The sequence below is a fragment of the Copadichromis virginalis genome, linkage group LG6 (assembly GCF_057382275.1).
Source record: "Copadichromis virginalis isolate Kocher_CV1m ecotype Utaka linkage group LG6, C_Virginalis_male_GT1.1, whole genome shotgun sequence".
Classification (NCBI taxonomy): Eukaryota; Metazoa; Chordata; class Actinopteri; order Cichliformes; family Cichlidae; genus Copadichromis; species Copadichromis virginalis.
The window spans coordinates 3,035,744-3,053,985 of record NC_140623.1 but is presented as its reverse complement, the minus strand read 5'-3'; the positions used below and the strand labels follow the sequence as shown (position 1 = coordinate 3,053,985).

Here is an 18,242-nt window from a genome sequence, read left to right as displayed (position 1 = left end):
ACGTAAACAGGGTTTTCTTGGTTTTCTTTGTAGAGTTTTGCAGTTTGGTGGATCTATCTGTAGAAAAAGGAAGAAGGGTTAATGGCCAGCAGCTTCGATTGACAGGCGTTTTTAGCCAATCACCACTTGGCACTAAAGGGCGCACCGTTACGTCACTTACCATCCCGGCTCGTGCTGCTGGTTGTGGCTGCTGTCAGCTACAAGCTAAAGGCAGGATGACGACACCTTTTAATGTTATTTGTTTTTAAATTAAAATGAACTCCCCGGTCTGAGCCCTACTCGATCCCCGTCTGAAGTTGTCCGTGTTGTTCTCGGGTGTGTTTTGAGGCCCTTCCGTTACTTTGACAGTGTTCAGGTGAGTAAGAGCTCAGTGAGAGCTGTGGCTGCTTTGCACGTTGGTCAAAACGAGTGTTTGGAGAAGCGTAAATGAACATTGAAAAGCGCTCAAACACGAAACTGCTTCTGCCCTGTGTGTGCGCGCTGAACAGAAACGTTTCACCACGGTCTTCACACACCCTACAGCCAAATGGACACAACAATCTGCAGCTGATAGCTTTAGTGAATTTTAAGCAAACGTTGCAGTTTTTTCTTTGTGGTGCAATGATACGTGCCTTTACGTTGTGCCAGCTGGAGTGGAATCTCAACCTTTGACCTTTAAACAGCAGCGTAAAGGTCAGGGTAAAGGTCACCATTAAAGCTTGCAGGTGATTTCAGCAACAAACCACTGATAACTTGGGAAACCAACTAAATGGATTATCTGAATGGAAGAAATATAGCAAAACCTCACATTTAAAAAGGTGAATTGATTTTTTTATTAATATTTTATTTTCAGCATAGCGTTTCTACACGTACCAGTTTTCTTTAGAAGCATAAATTATTTCTGTTTGCACACAATAAAATAGAATAACGACAAAAAAGAATTGTCAACAATATTAGCCCCCTGAAAAACTGGACTAGCATGAAGTACAGCTGTGCAATGAAAATGCTTCATCTCTGTAATGCTCAAAGCAAAATTGAGTTTAATGTGAAGGATAACTTCCAACTTACACACAGTATAAAAACTTAAGCAAGGGTTTGTCACTTGAAAAAACATGCTAAAAAAACATTTTAGACTTTTTCTGTACACCGTATAGAAAAAGCCTGACAGAGATGAAAAGTGGATGATTTCAAACATGCTGAAAAGAAAACTAGTGAGAGAAGTGGCTTAAGACTCCAGAACCACTACGAAGACAGCAATGACTGACTTCCCTGTCAGAAATTGTAGTCTTAAAGAAGGTCAATACCAGAACCTTTTACACACCAAGAAAAACTCCACTTCTGCACAAGCAGGGCTCGCAAAATTTCAAAATCCCTGGTAGCCCTTCGGGCAGGGACTCTTCAGTTTTTGGTAGCCCAAAATAAATTTAAGTAGCCCGAATAAAAAAAGAGAGCAATTTTTTGATTGATGTTTTGTTTCCTGTTTTGTTTCCGTATAATATTGTAACGGAAACAAAACATTAATCAAAAAATTGTTGAAACACAAATTACAACATTGTATAAAAATTACAATCATCAACTCAAATACTTGGTTCTAATTGAACAGAAATTTCTATGAACTTGTAAGAACTGTGTAGGACATGAATCAGTCTGTGTCAGATCCTGAATTTGAAATTTCCACTGAAGTCACGGGTAAGAGGCAAGTGGAACCAAGATCGAGGCCATTTGCTTTTTGAAGTTTGCAAAGACTGCTAAATTGTGCCAGTGGTAGTTCACTCTTTGCAACATAGTACGCTGTTCTAAACTGATTTTCAGGTTTATTTTTAGTATGTTATTTGCAATTGGTGTTTGTTCTGGGAAAGATATTGCAGACTGAGCAATGCATTTCTTGCATTTCTCATGGGTTCTAATGGGGGCCTTTCTTAAAATTACTGGTCCCAGTAACAAAGGCGCTTGTCGACTCAGAAATCGAGGGAAAACCAACAACACACCCGGCAGAACATTATGTTATTTACACGGGTGCACATGGTAAATGCTAAATGGCCTGTATTTATATAGCGCTTTTACTCGTCCCTAAGGACCCCAAAGCGCTTTACATATCCAGTCATCCACCCATTCACACACACATTCACACACTGGTGATGGCAGCTACATTGTAGCCACAGCCACCCTGGGGCGCACTGACAGAGGCAAGGCTGCCGGACACTGGCGCCACCGGGCCCTCTGACCACCACCAGTAGGCAACAGGTGAAGTGTCTTGCCCAAGGACACAACGACCGAGACTGTCCAAGCCGGGGCTCGAACCGGCAACCTTCCGATTACGAGGCGAACTCCCAATTCTTGAGCCACGATCGCCCACATAAGTGGTCCGCATGTGCGCATTCGCTGTCAAAATAAAAGACGCGCACCAGATAAGAAGTTGCAACGCGCGTTTGCGTCCATATAAAAGGCACTGTTTTTGTTCGCTAGAGTGGGATTTTCACGGCACATTCCGCACCACATCTCTGTGCGTTCATCATTTCTTTGAAGCCAGCTCACCTCCTGCAACTACTTTTCCGAGAAAACGTGCTTCTTTTGTGGTTCGGACTCCTGATATTTCTTTGTAGGTGGAGGAACACCAAAGTAATTGCTTAAAGGAGCTTCTTCGACATCTTTAAGAGTTCTAAACAAATGTCTGTCTTCCTCCAGAAAATCTTATGTACCCAAACACGCGTTGCAACTTCTTATCTTGTGCACTCTTTTTATTTTGACAGCGAATGCGCACCTGCGGACCACTTATGTGCAGCCCTGGTTATTTAGCTCGTCATATTGCAGCCACAGAAATTCTTTTGTCCATGAAACCATAAAGCTGCACTTTCTTTTTGCCTTATAGTCTCATTTGTCATAACTTTTCCGTTTTGTGGTAAGCTTTTCTTTGGCTGTCACTTCTTCACCCTGACCTCTCTTATTTGGCTCAGCAGAACTAAAATATATATCCTGCTGCTTTCATACACACACACACACACACACACATAACGGTCAGCGATTCTCTGCGCGATCAACCTCTCATATGTTTAAGCTGCGGGAGATTTCACTTGTCATGTTTGCATAGTAAGCTAACGATTAATAAGACGATGTCAGAGGAATTCGTGCGCAAATGATCATCACTCACAGATCAGTGCTGTCGCTCTCTATACACAGTTCGCACGATTGCAAAGTGAAAGCAAAAAACAAGCGCAAATTCAAACGCGACTTCAATATGTCACATATTGACAGTGGCTCACCGATGCCAATGACATAATTACCCAGCTACATTTCCGAAAGAATGCAAAAGCATTGACATATATTTTTCCTACAATAGCCCGACGGGCAGGGCAGAGATAGATTTTGGTAGCCCGACTGGAAAAATCGCTAGCCCCGGGACGTCGGGCTAGCGATTTTGCGAGCCCTGACAAGCGATATGTTCAAGCTCAGGACAACCTGGAGAAAGATTATGCATACTGGAAGGCCATCCTTTGGTCAGATGACATTAAACTGAAGCTCTTCTTATGTTTAGAAAAAGAAACCCAAAGAACACCATCCTCTCAGTGAAACACTGTGTTGGGAGTATTGTGAAAGGAATCATAAAGAAAGGACGTGAAGAAATTTGAAAGAAACCTCAAGCAGCAGAATTAGATCTAGGTTATCGCTGTGTCTTTCAAAACAACAACCCATAACATACATCATCTCTGGTGAAGAACTACATGGCAAAGTCCAAAGTGAATATTATTGACCGACCTGCACATCCCACTGAAAGGCTGTGGCCATCAAATCTACAGAAGCTTGAGAGACTCGTCAAAGTAGAATGATGGGGTGGGAATCCTCAGGAGGTAGATGTGAAGACATGAGTGGGCAACCCCCAACTGTGGGCAACTGCAGAAGGTAAAATAGACGAACAAACAGTTTTAGGGTGGACCTACTCTGTGACTGAGGAAGTTGTTATAGTATGAGCAATCCTGACCTTGGCTTGTCAGCCAGGTCTACCTCAAGCTTTAAGGCTTTTGGATAGTTTTTATTTTTTAATATAAAGTTGACACTAAAAAAAAAATCTGAAATCTAGAAATCAGATTTTTACTGTAACGCAGGACATAAAAAGCCAATCTGTATTCTGTTTCTTAAAGAACTGATTAACTGAATGTTTCAACGGTACACAGCGCCTTGTGACAAACCCCCTGGCAGCTTGTGATTGGTGTGTGGGGTTGGGGGCAGGCCTTGAATTAAGCTTGGGGTCAGAGCAGCGGCTCTGTGAGCTTCCTCTGAGCTGAGGATGAGGAGTATGTGTGTTGTTCTCTGACAGCTGCTCACTCTGCTTTTCTTTGGGACCATTGTTCACTGTGAGCTGACATACCTGCCACCAAAAGCTGCCAGCTGCTTCGTTTCTGCTGAGCTCGCCCCCACTGTTAAAATGACTCTGACTGTAGCTGGTAAGTTTGCATCTTGGTTGACAGGATGGACTTTCTGAGTGCAAGTCTGTTCCCTCAGACATTCGTGTTGTTAGTGTCAATAGATTTTCTGGTTTTTCCTTAAACTCTCAGTCACCAAGATTACCCGAGGGGTAAAAAAGCGACTTGAAGACTCCAGCACGTCCTCAGACATCCTGAAAGTCAGACTTTAGTATTGACACAAACACTGACATAAAAGCACCTCATACTGTTTTAAAAGTGAGCTTCTGCTGACTGGTTTGTGTTGCACTAACTTTTTTTTCTTATGTAATTCCGTATGTAATTATTTGTTCCCAAGCTTAATGTGTGACCTAATATTTGATGTATTAAGGATAAAGTACAAGCGTTTAATTCCAGAATTACAATTCCTGTCAAACCTGAGCTTTAAAGGTTTTTTTTTTAAAGCACTTATAATTTATGTAGCTGACAGAGAAATAAAAGAACAGAGAAATTAGCTAAATGAATATTAAAATATATTCAAAGTTGCAGCTGGCACCTAAGAATGCAGTAAAGAATAAATTCCAATTCACAGATTATAATTGTTCCTTTAACTGTGGCTCTTTTTCTAAAATATATTTGGAAACCAGTAACAGCCTGTGTATTTAATCTTTGAGCAACACATGTACAGTTAAATTAAATGAAGACGACCCATGCGTATGCTTACAGATCTGACTCGGAGAGCAATGACAGAGTTTGAGGAGAAGCTCCGTCAGCAACATGAGGATTCGATGCACCGCGAGCTGGAGGCTCTGCTCACCACAACCAACAAAGCTGAAGCAGAGGTGGGAACGCCTTTGGCTCTGCTGCTCCCTCCAAACATCCCCACAAATGCTCTGAAACTCTGAAAAATCCTCTCAAACATCACAGGACAGGAGTAAACGTGGGATTTTTCTGCATAGGATTATCTCGTGCAGCCCCAGAAAAGCTTTTTTGTAATTTAATACGATTTTTCCCTCTACAGTTTTGTTAATTGAGGTTTCATTTACCTAATTGTAGTTAATATGTGAGAGAAAACATGCATATGTCAAATAAGGTAACACATACCCATTACTTTTACTGCACGCAGACTGGCGACTGGCCATGTGTACGTTTTTTTTGTGTTTGTTCTTCTCATCCTTCGAGCTTTTGTCATCTTCTTTCTTATGGTTTTGTTAAATTAAAACAAAGTTTCTATCACAGGGTCGTCACAGAGTTGGTGCGTAGGTTGTAATGACACAAAGCGCCATCAGCTTTTTTGCCATTAACTGTTTGGTTTTTACTAGTAATTTTCATTTTGTCAGATTTAGCTCTGAAGCGATGTGGTTCTTGAAGGATGCGGTGTTTGCACTGTAGCATAAGACAGCATCTGATTTGCTACTTTTGTTAAATTTGTAATTTTCTGTTACATTCTTGTAGTTTTTGGGAGACACACGAGGTGACAGATGCCATGGACTCATTGATCTGTTATATATGTAGAACAAATGTTTGTACAGAGAGTCCATTACATTCATCTGAGCACGTAGATTTTGTTGGCAGAAATTTGGCCTGACGGGGGAACCTGAGGTGAACAACCCAGAGGTCCTGTAAATGATTCATACCTGCTTCAGTAATCGGCCTCAGACATTATGAAGATTTTAATGTGGTGTAGCTGTCACTCTGAAGGATGAACGAAGACAATGCTGCTCCTTTTCTTTTAACATGCTACAACATTAATTGATAGCTTATAAACCTGTTATGGTGCTAATTTATGAAGCAAGCATATATGAGTAAGTGAAAAAGCAACTTTAGACACGTCTAACCTGTTTTCACAGATGAACTTTGTGTTTGTGTGTGAGGTCTCAAAGTCCAGGGACACTGCGCGTGTGTGAAATGTTTTCAGTTTGTCTTTTAATGAGGTGGTTGTTCGTGGTCGATTATGTTTTTGTGCTGGTTTAAAGCCATTTCACCTCTTGAAACCAGCTGTCTTATCCAAGTTATGAAGGTTTCATCTGCTATGATCACATAAGAAGTTGAAATTCTAAAGACATCCCTTTGGTCTTGTTCTGCACTAATATACCACAGTATGCACTGTGAATGAAGTCCACTTTGTCCTTGTTATGCTTGTGGGCTACATAAAATATTATTAGGGGTGCACTTTAAGAAACCAGGGTAGACATGTAAACCAACCTGCAGATTAGAGCTTTAATATGATTAGCTGACAAAAACAAAATGTTTGTAAATAAAATCACCTTTGTGTTTTTAGTTTGAAGCTTTTATTGATGTATAGCCAACCTTTCTGGTGTCCGACTGACTGACTGTTTCTAATAAAGCTTATTTTGTATTGATTTATTTAATGTAGGAAGGGTAGTTTGAAAGCCAGTGAAAAATCACTCTAGATAAATGCAACATATAGACGTTAAACATAGATTCCTAATCAGTGAGTTTTGATATTTGACTTCTTTTGTTTCAGATCTCCAGAAAAGATTTTGATGGTTTCAAGAAGCTCTTCCACAGATTCCTGCAAGTCAAAGGGCCTTCAGTGGACTGGGCCAAGATCAGCCGGCCACCGGAGGAGTTGGTGAGCACAAGATAATGTTTCTGGTTAACACGGCTTGAGTTTTGACATTGCAGTGCTCTGTGCTGGTGCTCATATGTGCTTTAAATGTTCCATCTAAAGCGCAAGTACGCAGTGTGATAGTTGCACACCCTCACTCTCTGCGCATCATCTGCACTTGTAGTTTAGTTGGTTACAGTTCTTACTGTCTTGGAATAACTGCGACCACATAATTTCCTCAGGGATTAATAAATTATTCTAGAAGTAAGCTAAATAAAAGTAAGCTAGAATATAACCCATCTGAGGGCAACAGAAATATGTAAGAAAAACCTCACAGTTGGGACCTGCTAACAATCCACAGCTGCTTAAATTGTAAGGGAATAATTACATAATCTACAGATGAGCAAATGTATTTTTCCAAATATTTTCTAACTGCTTCAGTTTATATCTTAAAGCTGTATACATGTTATACAGTATGTGCAGGAGCAGCATCCACTCTTAGATCAACTCCAACCCTGAACAGTCTTTGAAAAGACCTTCTGAAGCTTTTAAATTAAGAATTAAACATTTTTTAAGACTTTTATATGCCCCTAAAAAGCAAACTCACTTACTGCATAGTTCAGCTTAATCATTAATTCAATTCAATTCATGTAGAGATGTCCTGTCCCAAGAGTTTGCAGCCAGTGTGGTGATGGGCTTCATGGCTGCAAACACCATCTACACTGTGCTTTATTCCAAACACCAATTTCTTTCACGTGTTTATTTATCCTTCAGATGAATTATATTAAAAGTTCAAAGAAATCAACAGGCAACGTTTTAGAAAGGTGAATTCAAAAATGAACATTTTAAAGATGAGTAATCGTATTATTAGAGTACAATGTTTACTTATTAACTTGTAACAGTGAGGCTAGCGCGCACTTACCTAACTCCAGTCTTTATGCTAAGGTTAACATGCACTCTCCTGACTCTCCTACACCACTGTGGCGACGGGTGTCATACTTCAAAAACAAGCTACTGCAACCAGATCTGAGGATAGTGAACGCTCAGGCCAAAGCCAGCTGTTTGTCAGCATGGTGACATTTCACACACATGTTCAGTTCCTGCCTACGGTGTTCCCAAAAATATCAGCCAAGTGAAGGTTAGGACTAAGATTAGCCTGACTGCTGGAGCATTTCAGAGTGTCGTGCGGAGCACCCACACATCTTCCACTCGCACTCCCCTTCTGACCTTAATCACCCTGTGCCTCAAACCACCGCTGTCGTCATGAGCGTGGTTCAGAGAAAATGAGACACTGCGTTTTAAGTTTACTGGTGCAAGACATGCGTAACACTCGCCTTTATATGTACAGCATCGACTTTGTGGGATTTCCATACCTTGGTGATTGAGCATGCATCAAGACAATGTGATGGAGGTTTTAAATCCTTTATTTACACAGTTTTTGACATTGTCCATGAAACCACCCTCACATTTTCATGTGTCAGTTTATTTCATAAAGAGAGTCTCTGAATGTCTTCGACTGAATATTTTCCAGAGTTGAAACAAACACTAATATATTTACAGTCATGATGAGCTGTGGATATCTCAAAGGAATATTACAGGAATAATGGATATAATTCATTTTTGCTGTTAAAAACCAAAATCACTGGTGGCCGTGGAGCTGTCCACTTGTTTTCTCAAGCTTTGGCCTCCTGTAGCTCAACAGGCAGAGCAGGTTCTCTATTAATCACAAGGTTTGTTGGTCAGTTCCCGGCTGCTGCAGTCTGCATGCCAAATATCCTTGAGCAAGACACTAAACCCAATTTGCTCTCCAATACATCCACAAACATGTGAGGCAAGACTTTACTGAGGTCATAGAGCAAAGGTCATAGATTCCTCTATAGCTGATCACCTGCAGCTGACCGTCTTTGGTCGGCCTCCAAGCTCACACCATTCCAGTAGATCTTTAAAAACCTCAGAACGTCACAAAGCATGAAGAGAAAAGCAATACAAGATGTCCCAGTGTTTGTTACAGTGTGACTTGCTATATATTTAACAGTTGCTCTGTTGTTGGATAGCTGTTTATAGAAGCACGGGCAGAAATCCAGCTTTGATATGGTGTGTAGTGTGACCATAAATACATGTGTCCTTTCTGTGTGTCACACTGTGTCATGAGGTTTGAAAAGTCAGAAGACTGCACTTCCAAAAGTAACTCTGTTCATTCCAGTTACGGGAGGTTATCTGTTTTGTTACTGTTTAATAATGGAGCCACAAATATCCAAGTAAAACCTTAAAATAGAAAACTCCTCCTGCCCATAACTGTAGACTACAGCTTCACCCAGTATAGACCCAGCAGGCTTTATTCGGCATGCACCATTTGGAAGCTAAAAAACACCACAGAGATTCAAATTGGTTTCCCTACACATTTTTTTATTTAATTCTTACTAGAAATGATATGAATATACATATATACACATTTAGTTTACTTGTCCATGTTCTAATACCCAGCTACACATATATTTGTATCTGGGTATGCATGTTTGTCTGAATATAAAAAGGGTTCAAGTAAATGGTCTTACTGTAGACATTTGTACCACAGAAACATCTCTCTATAAAAATATACATTAAGTGTTATGTTTTCCTTATTATCTGTAATGGATATATATGCTGTTACAAACATGGTCAATGTTTCAAATAATGAGGTAATACCTGTGAGCGCCAGACTGCTGCTATCACAGTTTCAGACAGTCTTTTATTACTCTTGGTTCTGTGTAATATCTGCAAGCAGATATTCCTAACATGGATTTGATATATTGGGGAACAAGTGAAAATTGTGTCCCCAAAGTTGATCTGGTCGAAGCAGGAAAAATGGGCAAGCGTGAGGATTTGAGAAAGTTTAAAGAGGGGCAAATTGTGTCAGCTGGACAACTAGCTCCCAGTCTGCAGTGGTCAGCAGTGTTGGTCAAGTTACTTTAAAATAGTAATTAGTTACTGATTACTTCTCCAAGAAAGGAATCCTGTTACTTTACTGATTACTTATTTTCAAAAGTAATTCGTTACTTTATTGCTTAGTTACTTTTTAAAAACATGATGCACAACCTGAATACGTAATAAAGCAACAGACCTTTCAGGCCAATTCTATTTTTTCTGCATAATCCATCATATAAAATTGAATCAAATGAAAAAGTTTTTTTTAAAACATTTTTTAGGTTTAATCTTTCAACTTTATGCACATTGCATCAAGCAAAAATTAAATTATATGCAACAGTGTTTGACTTGAAGAAATTTGTTTAACAGTTAAAGCTATTTTCTTCATATTCCAGCATATAAAATAAAATAAAATATTTTTTGTGTTCACACTCTTTCAAATACATGCAAGTAAAACACAGCAAAAAATAAATAAAATCAAAAACTCATCGGCACCGAGTCCTGTCGCTCTTAAATCTATTGTCACCTGTTTAGCAGGAGTGGGGCGGGTGGAGGTTTGCCCGGTGCTGCAGTGGCCCCCGGGGGGATCCGGGGGTTTCTCTGTGGATTTCACACTCCCGTGGCAGCGTGCTGGGTGCTCGCTCAATTTGAACTTTACTTTTTGTAGAAAGAAGTTTTCTTCCCTCACAGAGTGAACAGCGGACGCTAATGTTTCTGTTACTTTTTACAGAATCAAACTCAAAGTAATGTCAGTACTTCCGAGCTTTAAGCGCTGCACGATCATACTCTCTCATATTATAATATATATCTCATAATATGTTACTCATACTTGTTGATCTGCACACGTCTGTTGCCACGGACGTCGCACGCTCGTACGTCATTGTCATGAGACACTCTCACAAACAAAATCACGGTGCAGTAACGCAGCGTGCATACGGGAAAGTACAGTAATCGAATTACTTTTTGCAATAGTAATCCCTTACTTTAATCGTTACTTGAGAAAAGTAATCAGATTACAGTAATGCACTACTTTTCATGCGTTACTCCTCATTTCTGGTGGTGACATAGCAGCTTTGTAGTGAACAAACAAATCTAGCACTGATGGGTTTCACTGTGTAACTTGCAGAGCTGTTTGCTGAACCTTATCCGTACCTTATTATATATATCTGTACTATGTAAATAATGTATATTTTTATAGTTTTTTCATTTAAATTATTACAGTACAATATCCTGCACGTCATGGATATATACTTATAAGCACAAACATATGGACTTTTACATTGTTTTTTATATTATTTTTTACTTTTTAACTTTTGTTTCTTCCCCCCCCCCCTTTTTTTTTAGTTTATGTAAAATCCTTTTTAGCATGTCTGCACAGTCGGGGGGAGTACTTTTTTAGCCAGGAAAAACATTTCACTGTATGTTGTACCAGCTATAACTACATGTGACAAATAAATAAAGAATTGAGAATTGCTGTCTGTGCTTATCAGACTAAAGCCTGGTTGTATTGTTGCATAACATCCTGATGACTTACATGTAAAACAAACTGAACTGTTTGTTCAATCTCACCTTGACCTTAACTTGAGCCTCTTCACTGTTTTGTTTTACAGTATTAAAAAAAAAGCTCTACTCTTCGTAGACTTTTAACTCCCATCTTACTCATTTGTGGGATTTTGCTCAGATCCAGCCCTATGACAGGATCAAGGCGAGGGGACTACCCGACAACATCGCTGTCAGTCTCAACAAACTTGCTGTGGTCAAACTGAATGGCGGTCTAGGAACCAGCATGGGCTGCAAGGGCCCAAAGAGTCTGATCAGTGTCCGCAATGAGAACACCTTCTTGGACTTGACAGTGAAACAAATTGAGGTAAGAATGCAGAAAAACACTGCACATCTTAACCTCTGATGATCAGGATGAGTCCAGGGTCATGTTTTTGCCTCTGGTGAACTACCTTGAGGCAATTGTTGTTCTAACATGGTGCTAAATGATTGTGTGTTTTCAGCATCTAAACAAAACCTTTAATGCTGACGTGCCGCTTGTACTCATGAACTCCTTCAACACCGACGAGGATACAAAGAAGATCCTGCAGAAATACAAACACCACCAAGTCAAAATCCACACTTTCAATCAGAGCAGGTGCAGTGCGCACACACACACACATACGGAGAGTCTGTGAACAAAATCTGTTAAGTATGAAATAAGTGTAAAAAGCCAGAGGTGATTAAAGAAATGGTTCATTATTTTTTGGGTGGATGGAAACAGAGACAGATGGAAGTTACAGTGGGGCAAAAAAGTATTTAGTCAGCCACCGATTGTGCAAGTTCCCCCACTTAAAATGATGACAGAGGTCAGTAATTTGCACCAGAGGTACACTTCAACTGTGAGAGACAGAATGTGAAAAAAAAATCCATGAATTCACATGGTAGGATTTGTAAAGAATTTATTCGTAAATCAGGGTGGAAAATAAGTATTTGGTCACCTCAAACAAGGAAGATCTCTGGCTCTCACAGACCTGTAACGTCTTCTGTAAGAAGCTTTTCTGTCCCCCACTCGTTACCTGTATGAATGGCACCTGTTTGAACTCATCATCTGTATAAAAGACACCTGTCCACAGCCTCAAACAGTCAGACTCCAAACTCCGCCATGGCCAAGACCAAAGAGCTTTCGAAGGACACCAGGAAAAGTATTGTAGACCTGCACCAGACTGGGAAGAGTGAATCTACAATAGGCAAGCAGCTTGGTGTGAAAAAATCAACTGTGGGAGCAATCATCAGAAAATGGAAGACATACAAGACCACTGATAATCTCCCTCGATCTGGGGCTCCACGCAAGATCTCATCCCGTGGGGTCAAAATGATCATGAGAACGGTGAGCAAAGATCCCAGAACCACACGGGGGGACCTGGTGAATGACCTGCAGAGAGCTGGGACCAAAGTAACAAAGGTCACCATCAGTAACACACTACAACGGCAGGGAATCAAATCCCGCAGTGCCAGACGTGTTCCGCTGCTGAAGCCAGTGCATGTCCAGGCCCGTCTGAAGTTTGCCAGAGAGCACATGGATGATACAGCAGAGGATTGGGAGAATGTCATGTGGTCAGATGAAACCAAATTAGAACTTTTTGGTATAAACTCAACTCGTCGTGTTTGGAGGAAGAAGAATACTGAGTTGCATCCCAAGAACACCATACCTACTGTGAAGCATGGGGGTGGAAACATCATGCTATGGGGCTGTTTTTCTGCCAAGGGGACAGGACGACTGATCCGTGTTAAGGACAGAATGAATGGGGCCATGTATCGTGAGATTTTGAGCCAAAACCTCCTTCCATCAGTGAGAACTTTGAAGATGAAACGAGGCTGGGTCTTCCAACATGACAATGATCCAAAACACACCGCCCGGGCAACAAAGGAGTGGCTCCGTAAGAAGCATTTGAAAGTCCTGGAGTGGCCTAGCCAGTCTCCAGACCTCAACCCCATAGAAAATCTGTGGCGGGAGTTGAAAGTCCGTGTTGCTCGGCGACAGCCCCAAAACATCACTGCTCTCGAGAAGATCTGCATGGAGGAATGGGCCAAAATACCAGCTACTGTGTGTGCAAACCTGGTAAAGACCTATAGTAAACGTTTGACCTCTGTTATTGCCAACAAAGGTTATGTTACAAAGTATTGAGTTGTATTTTCGTTATTGACCAAATACTTATTTTCCACCCTGATTTACGAATAAATTCTTTACAAATCCTACCATGTGAATTCATGGATTCTTTTTTCACATTCTGTCTCTCACAGTTGAAGTGTACCTCTGGTGCAAATTACTGACCTCTGTCATCATTTTAGGTGGGGGAACTTGCACAATCGGTGGCTGACTAAATACTTTTTTGCCCCACTGTACATATGTCATTGTTAAAGTGGTAAGCAGTAAAACTACAACAAGTCCATTAAAAGGAAAGCTGGAGCGTTAGCAGTGGACAAATAATCTTTGGTGTGTTCTTAAAAAAACAAAACCTGGAAGGAAGACAATGCTGGATCCATTCAGAACATCCAGACAAGTAAAGACCAGATCACTGTCCATCAGACCTGATGTTAATATTCAGGTCTGCACTGAAAAGAAAACTTCATGAGAGCAAACACAGAGGACTCATCAAAAAGTACAATCCAGTGATTTGACTCCAGAGCGAAACAGTCGGATTAGGACAACGACTATAAGGAAAAATAAGAAAAGCAAGTTTTTAGAAGACTTGAAATGTCTTTTGATTTGAAGTACACTACATGAACTATAAAGAAGAACAGGCATGTATGCATCAGCATTCACTACTAATTTTTATGATGATGTTAAAAAAACATTTCCAGATTCAAGATTCTGAAGACATATCGAGCTATGCTGTCTTCTCTGATTTGGTAGTAAACAGACAAGTACAAAAGTGCACAAAATATAGAAAAATATAATTTATAAGTCAGTGATTTGAGCATTAAACATTTGTGCGCACAGATTTGTGTGTAGAAACTGTTGGTAAATAAGGGCCATCGTTTACATCTGCTGTCCAAAAATAAAAGTGTCAAAGTTGCTTTGAGGGTAAATTTGTTTTGTCCACCATCTGATTTTCCTTCACTTCTCTTGGAATAGAGAGCTCTTCAGTTCTTTATAGTCTAAATGACGGACTCTTTATTTTCTTAATAGGTATCCGAGGACCAACAAGGAGTCCCTCCTGCCAATTGCTAAGAGCATGGGCACCAGTGGCGAAAATGCTGAGGCCTGGTACCCACCAGGGCACGGAGACATCTATGCCAGCTTCCAAAACTCCGGGCTCCTGGACAAACTCATTGCTGAAGGGAAAGAGTACATCTTTGTTTCCAACATCGACAACCTGGGAGCCACAGTTGACCTGTTCATCCTCAACCATCTGATGAGCCAGCCGGCCGACAAACGCTGCGAGTTCATCATGGAGGTCACAGACAAGACCAGAGCCGACGTCAAGGTATGTTTAGTATCGCCCTCATGGCGATCTGGCCCCGGCTGAACAAAGTGTGGCTCGGCCTGTGCAGCCTGTTTCCCTTCTGTCCAGGGTGGTACTCTGATCCAGTATGAGGATCGTCTGAGGCTGCTGGAGATCGCACAGGTCCCCAAGGCCCATGTTGACGAATTTAAGTCTGTTACCAAGTTCAAGATCTTCAACACCAACAATTTGTGGATCTCTCTGCCTGCCATCAAGAGGTTGCAAGAGAAGAACTCCATGGACCTGGAGATCATCGTCAATCCAAAGGTAATCCTGCGGAAATCTTTTTGTTTAACATTATGCTGTTAGACTTGTTTGTAGGAGCTACCACTGCAAAAACATTACCACTAACCTCAGCCAAAGGAATCCAGTGTGCCTGACATGAGTGACACTGTGATTCCCTTTTCATGGATAACTTAAAAAAACACCTGCTCATGACTAAGCAACAATTCTCAGATCCTTCTTAAATACAACCATCCAACAAAGAGGTGCCGCTTGGTGTTGGGAGGAAAAAGAGTCGGATGTCAAACTCAAAACTGCATGTAGAACATATACGTTGCTCCTAGAGGCTGCAAAGTTTGTAACTTGTAATGTCAGAAAACTGATATTTAAGAATCAAAGTACCACAAAATACTCAAGGACCTTTAAAAACCTCATAATCACAGTCCTGAGCTTTTGTGTTCTCTGGTGTTGTGATATGAAGCGATATTTTAAAGGTACTTCAAGTAATGAGGCTGTGAAAAGTTTTGGGGGCAGTATTAAAATGTTTTGGGTGTGTGCTGCTTGTCTTTTACTTTTTCTTTTTAACCCTGCTTCCATTTTCTCAAGAGGCTTTATCAGACGAATACTGTTAATATGTCGTCTTAGGATACAAATTGGTGTTATCATACATCCTTATCTTACACAATAGATATTTTTGACATTAGCTCAGAGCAGTTTTTTCTGCACATTTTGTCAATAGATTTGGTTTATTTTGAAAGCTATTTTTGAACTCAGGACTTGTGTAAAGTCCTGAGTTCAAAAAATTTGTTCATTCCACTCCTTATCGTCCACTCATCTTAGTGGGGTGCTAAGTGTATTAGTACCACACTAAGATGAGTGGACGATAAGGAGTGGAATGAACAAATTTGATTATGAGCCTGTTGGAACTGTTTTTCCTCCTATTGACTGAAGCGCTCCATCTCTCTGTAGACCCTGGATGGTGGGCTGAATGTCATCCAGCTAGAGACAGCTGTGGGTGCTGCCATCAAAAGCTTTAACAATGCCATGGGTGTGAACGTACCCCGTAGCCGCTTCCTGCCCGTGAAGACATCATCTGACCTGCTGCTGGTGATGTCCAATCTGTACACCCTGGACGCCGGCTCTCTCACCATGAGCAAGAAGAGAGAGTTCCCAACCACGCCTCATGTCAAACTGGGCAGCTCCTTCACAAAGGTCAGCTGCCACCCAGAAAGCATCATCTCCACTCTCGATCCAAGCCTCTCTCAGCTTCTGTACTTTATCATTGGGTGCAATAAGGAATTGACAGGTTTAATCACGTTATATTTCTAATTAAATCTAACTACAAGTTAACTAAAGGAAAAAAAAAATCAGTTCTCAGGAAATGGAAAGATAATGTTTTCAGCTACAACATCATGACCTGCTTGCTGCTCAGCGTAGTGAGAAAGTAGGAGCATGTTTCAGTTTTATTTAAATAAGTCTGAACAGTCATCTGAAGGTGTTTTATGTTATAATGTTAGAGAGCCTAAATAATAAAATCAGGGTTTGGTTGCTTTTTGCTTTGTTGCTCCACAGGTTCAGGAGTTTCTGGCAAGGTTTGAAAACATCCCTGACATGTTGGAGCTTGATCACCTCACTGTGTCTGGAGATGTCACCTTCGGGAAGAACGTCTCTCTCAAAGTAAGCAACCGCTCCAATAACTGAGGCACAGTTGAACAGCGCCACCTACAGGCTTAAATCAAATACTTCTACAGAGCATTATTTCAGCTCTCTGAATTGAATTAACGTCGAGCCTTATTCGGGCCTACAGTACTGTTCCAGAAATTAGAAAGGAATTCCACCTTAAACATTTCATTTATGTCCCATGTTAGACAGAATAACGAGCAGCTCCTTCACTTTCTAACTTGACTAACCATTGTGAACAAATTGATTGAAATTTAGAGCAAATAGGTAGTGCATACACAGAATGTTTAGTTCACCTTTTAACATGTTTGCTCAAAGAAAGACCAGCTTAAAGATTTTTAGCCAGACTCAACAGTTTTCATGGAGCTTATCCCAGCTGCCACAGGGCGGGAGGTGGGATACACCCTGGACAGGTCACCAGCCTGTCAGGGCTACTCAACTATATTTTTTAACAATAACCTTTGATTTCGAACAAAGGTTGCAAGAATACGTGACATTTCTGTCAGTTTTTCACTCGTTAATCGTTTTATTCATCAGGGTACTGTCATCATCATAGCCAATCATGGTGACCGGATAGATATTCCTGCTGGAGCCATGCTGGAGAACAAGATTGTTTCAGGAAATCTGCGGATCCTTGACCACTGAGGCCTTCTGGGAAAAATGCTCAAAGCCATTTGGATCTTAAAGATGACTTTTAAGAGATTCTGTTCTTCTGATGAACAGCAGGGTTGTTACAGCTTTTGTTTTAAACAGTTGTGTCAGTGTAAAGTCAGCCTGAAAAGGTCAGAGGTCAAATTCATCGTGCTTCCAAATTTCTCCAGCACTGTGTAGAAGAAATTTGCTGTTACTGCAAGACAATCACTGTAAAGTCTGGCTCACTGTGGTCATCTTTTTTCTTGTGTCAATAAAAAAGTGCAGTACGGGTCAGCAGAGCTTCCTGTGTTTTGTGGAAACGTCGGACTCATTCTTTATTTGTTTTATGTTTTTTTGTGTACAAGGTGAGATCAGAAAGTTCTGTGAACAGGCCCAGAAAAATGAAAATGATGGCTGATCTCACAGCGCCTCTGTGCTATTCTCAGAGTTGCTGCTACTTCTAATCACTGCTGCATCCCTTTACTCCTGCATCAATGTGTTGGGTTTGCTCAAAAACATACAAAGTCATTTGGATCTTATAGGTAGACAGGAGCATTAAGAGCTGTGACCCCATTAGCATATAAAGTGATTAAACCTGTCAATTCCTTATTGCAGCCAACGATAAAAGATCAGTGAATAATTATGCTCCTGGTCTTGCTCGTCACCTGACACTCGGCCTTAAGATCAAACAGACTTAAAACCCGTTTGATCTTAGTTGCAGACTCAGATTGGATCACTACTGATGATCCTCCTCACAAAACTCACAAATGATCATTTCATCACAGAGCACACAGTGTTAAATGGTCAGAAGAGAGATTCGTATATACTAGAATTCATGTTTTTGTACCCAAATCAAAAAGTAACTAG

At 40.7% G+C, this 18,242-nt stretch overlaps 1 protein-coding gene across 2 annotated transcripts; it reads left to right on the top strand.

Moving 5' to 3' along the window:
* Positions 1-182: 182 nt before the first annotated feature.
* On the top strand, positions 183-17,669 carry LOC146706934 (UTP--glucose-1-phosphate uridylyltransferase-like). 2 transcript variants are annotated; one of them, XM_085458236.1, is made up of 10 exons: positions 183-355; positions 5,103-5,218; positions 6,865-6,972; positions 11,534-11,719; positions 11,856-11,989; positions 14,525-14,822; positions 14,910-15,107; positions 16,032-16,274; positions 16,635-16,739; positions 17,280-17,669. In XM_085458236.1, the coding sequence occupies exons 2-10, from the start codon at positions 5,120-5,122 to the stop codon at positions 17,385-17,387; spliced, it is 1,479 nt and encodes a 492-aa protein (XP_085314362.1). In that variant the 5' UTR covers positions 183-355; positions 5,103-5,119; the 3' UTR covers positions 17,388-17,669. The 2 variants fall into 2 exon arrangements, with proteins under 2 accessions (XP_085314362.1, XP_085314361.1); XM_085458235.1 differs by lacking the exon at positions 183-355 and adding an exon at positions 4,236-4,418.
* The last annotated feature ends 573 nt before the right edge of the window (positions 17,670-18,242 follow it).

Bases quoted from the DNA above. Each gene is read 5' to 3' on its own strand.
- LOC146706934 (XM_085458235.1), top strand. The intron at 6,973-11,533 runs GTGAGCACAAGA...GATTTTGCTCAG, and splicing joins GCCGGCCACCGGAGGAGTTG to ATCCAGCCCTATGACAGGAT. The intron at 16,275-16,634 runs GTCAGCTGCCAC...GTTGCTCCACAG, and splicing joins TGGGCAGCTCCTTCACAAAG to GTTCAGGAGTTTCTGGCAAG.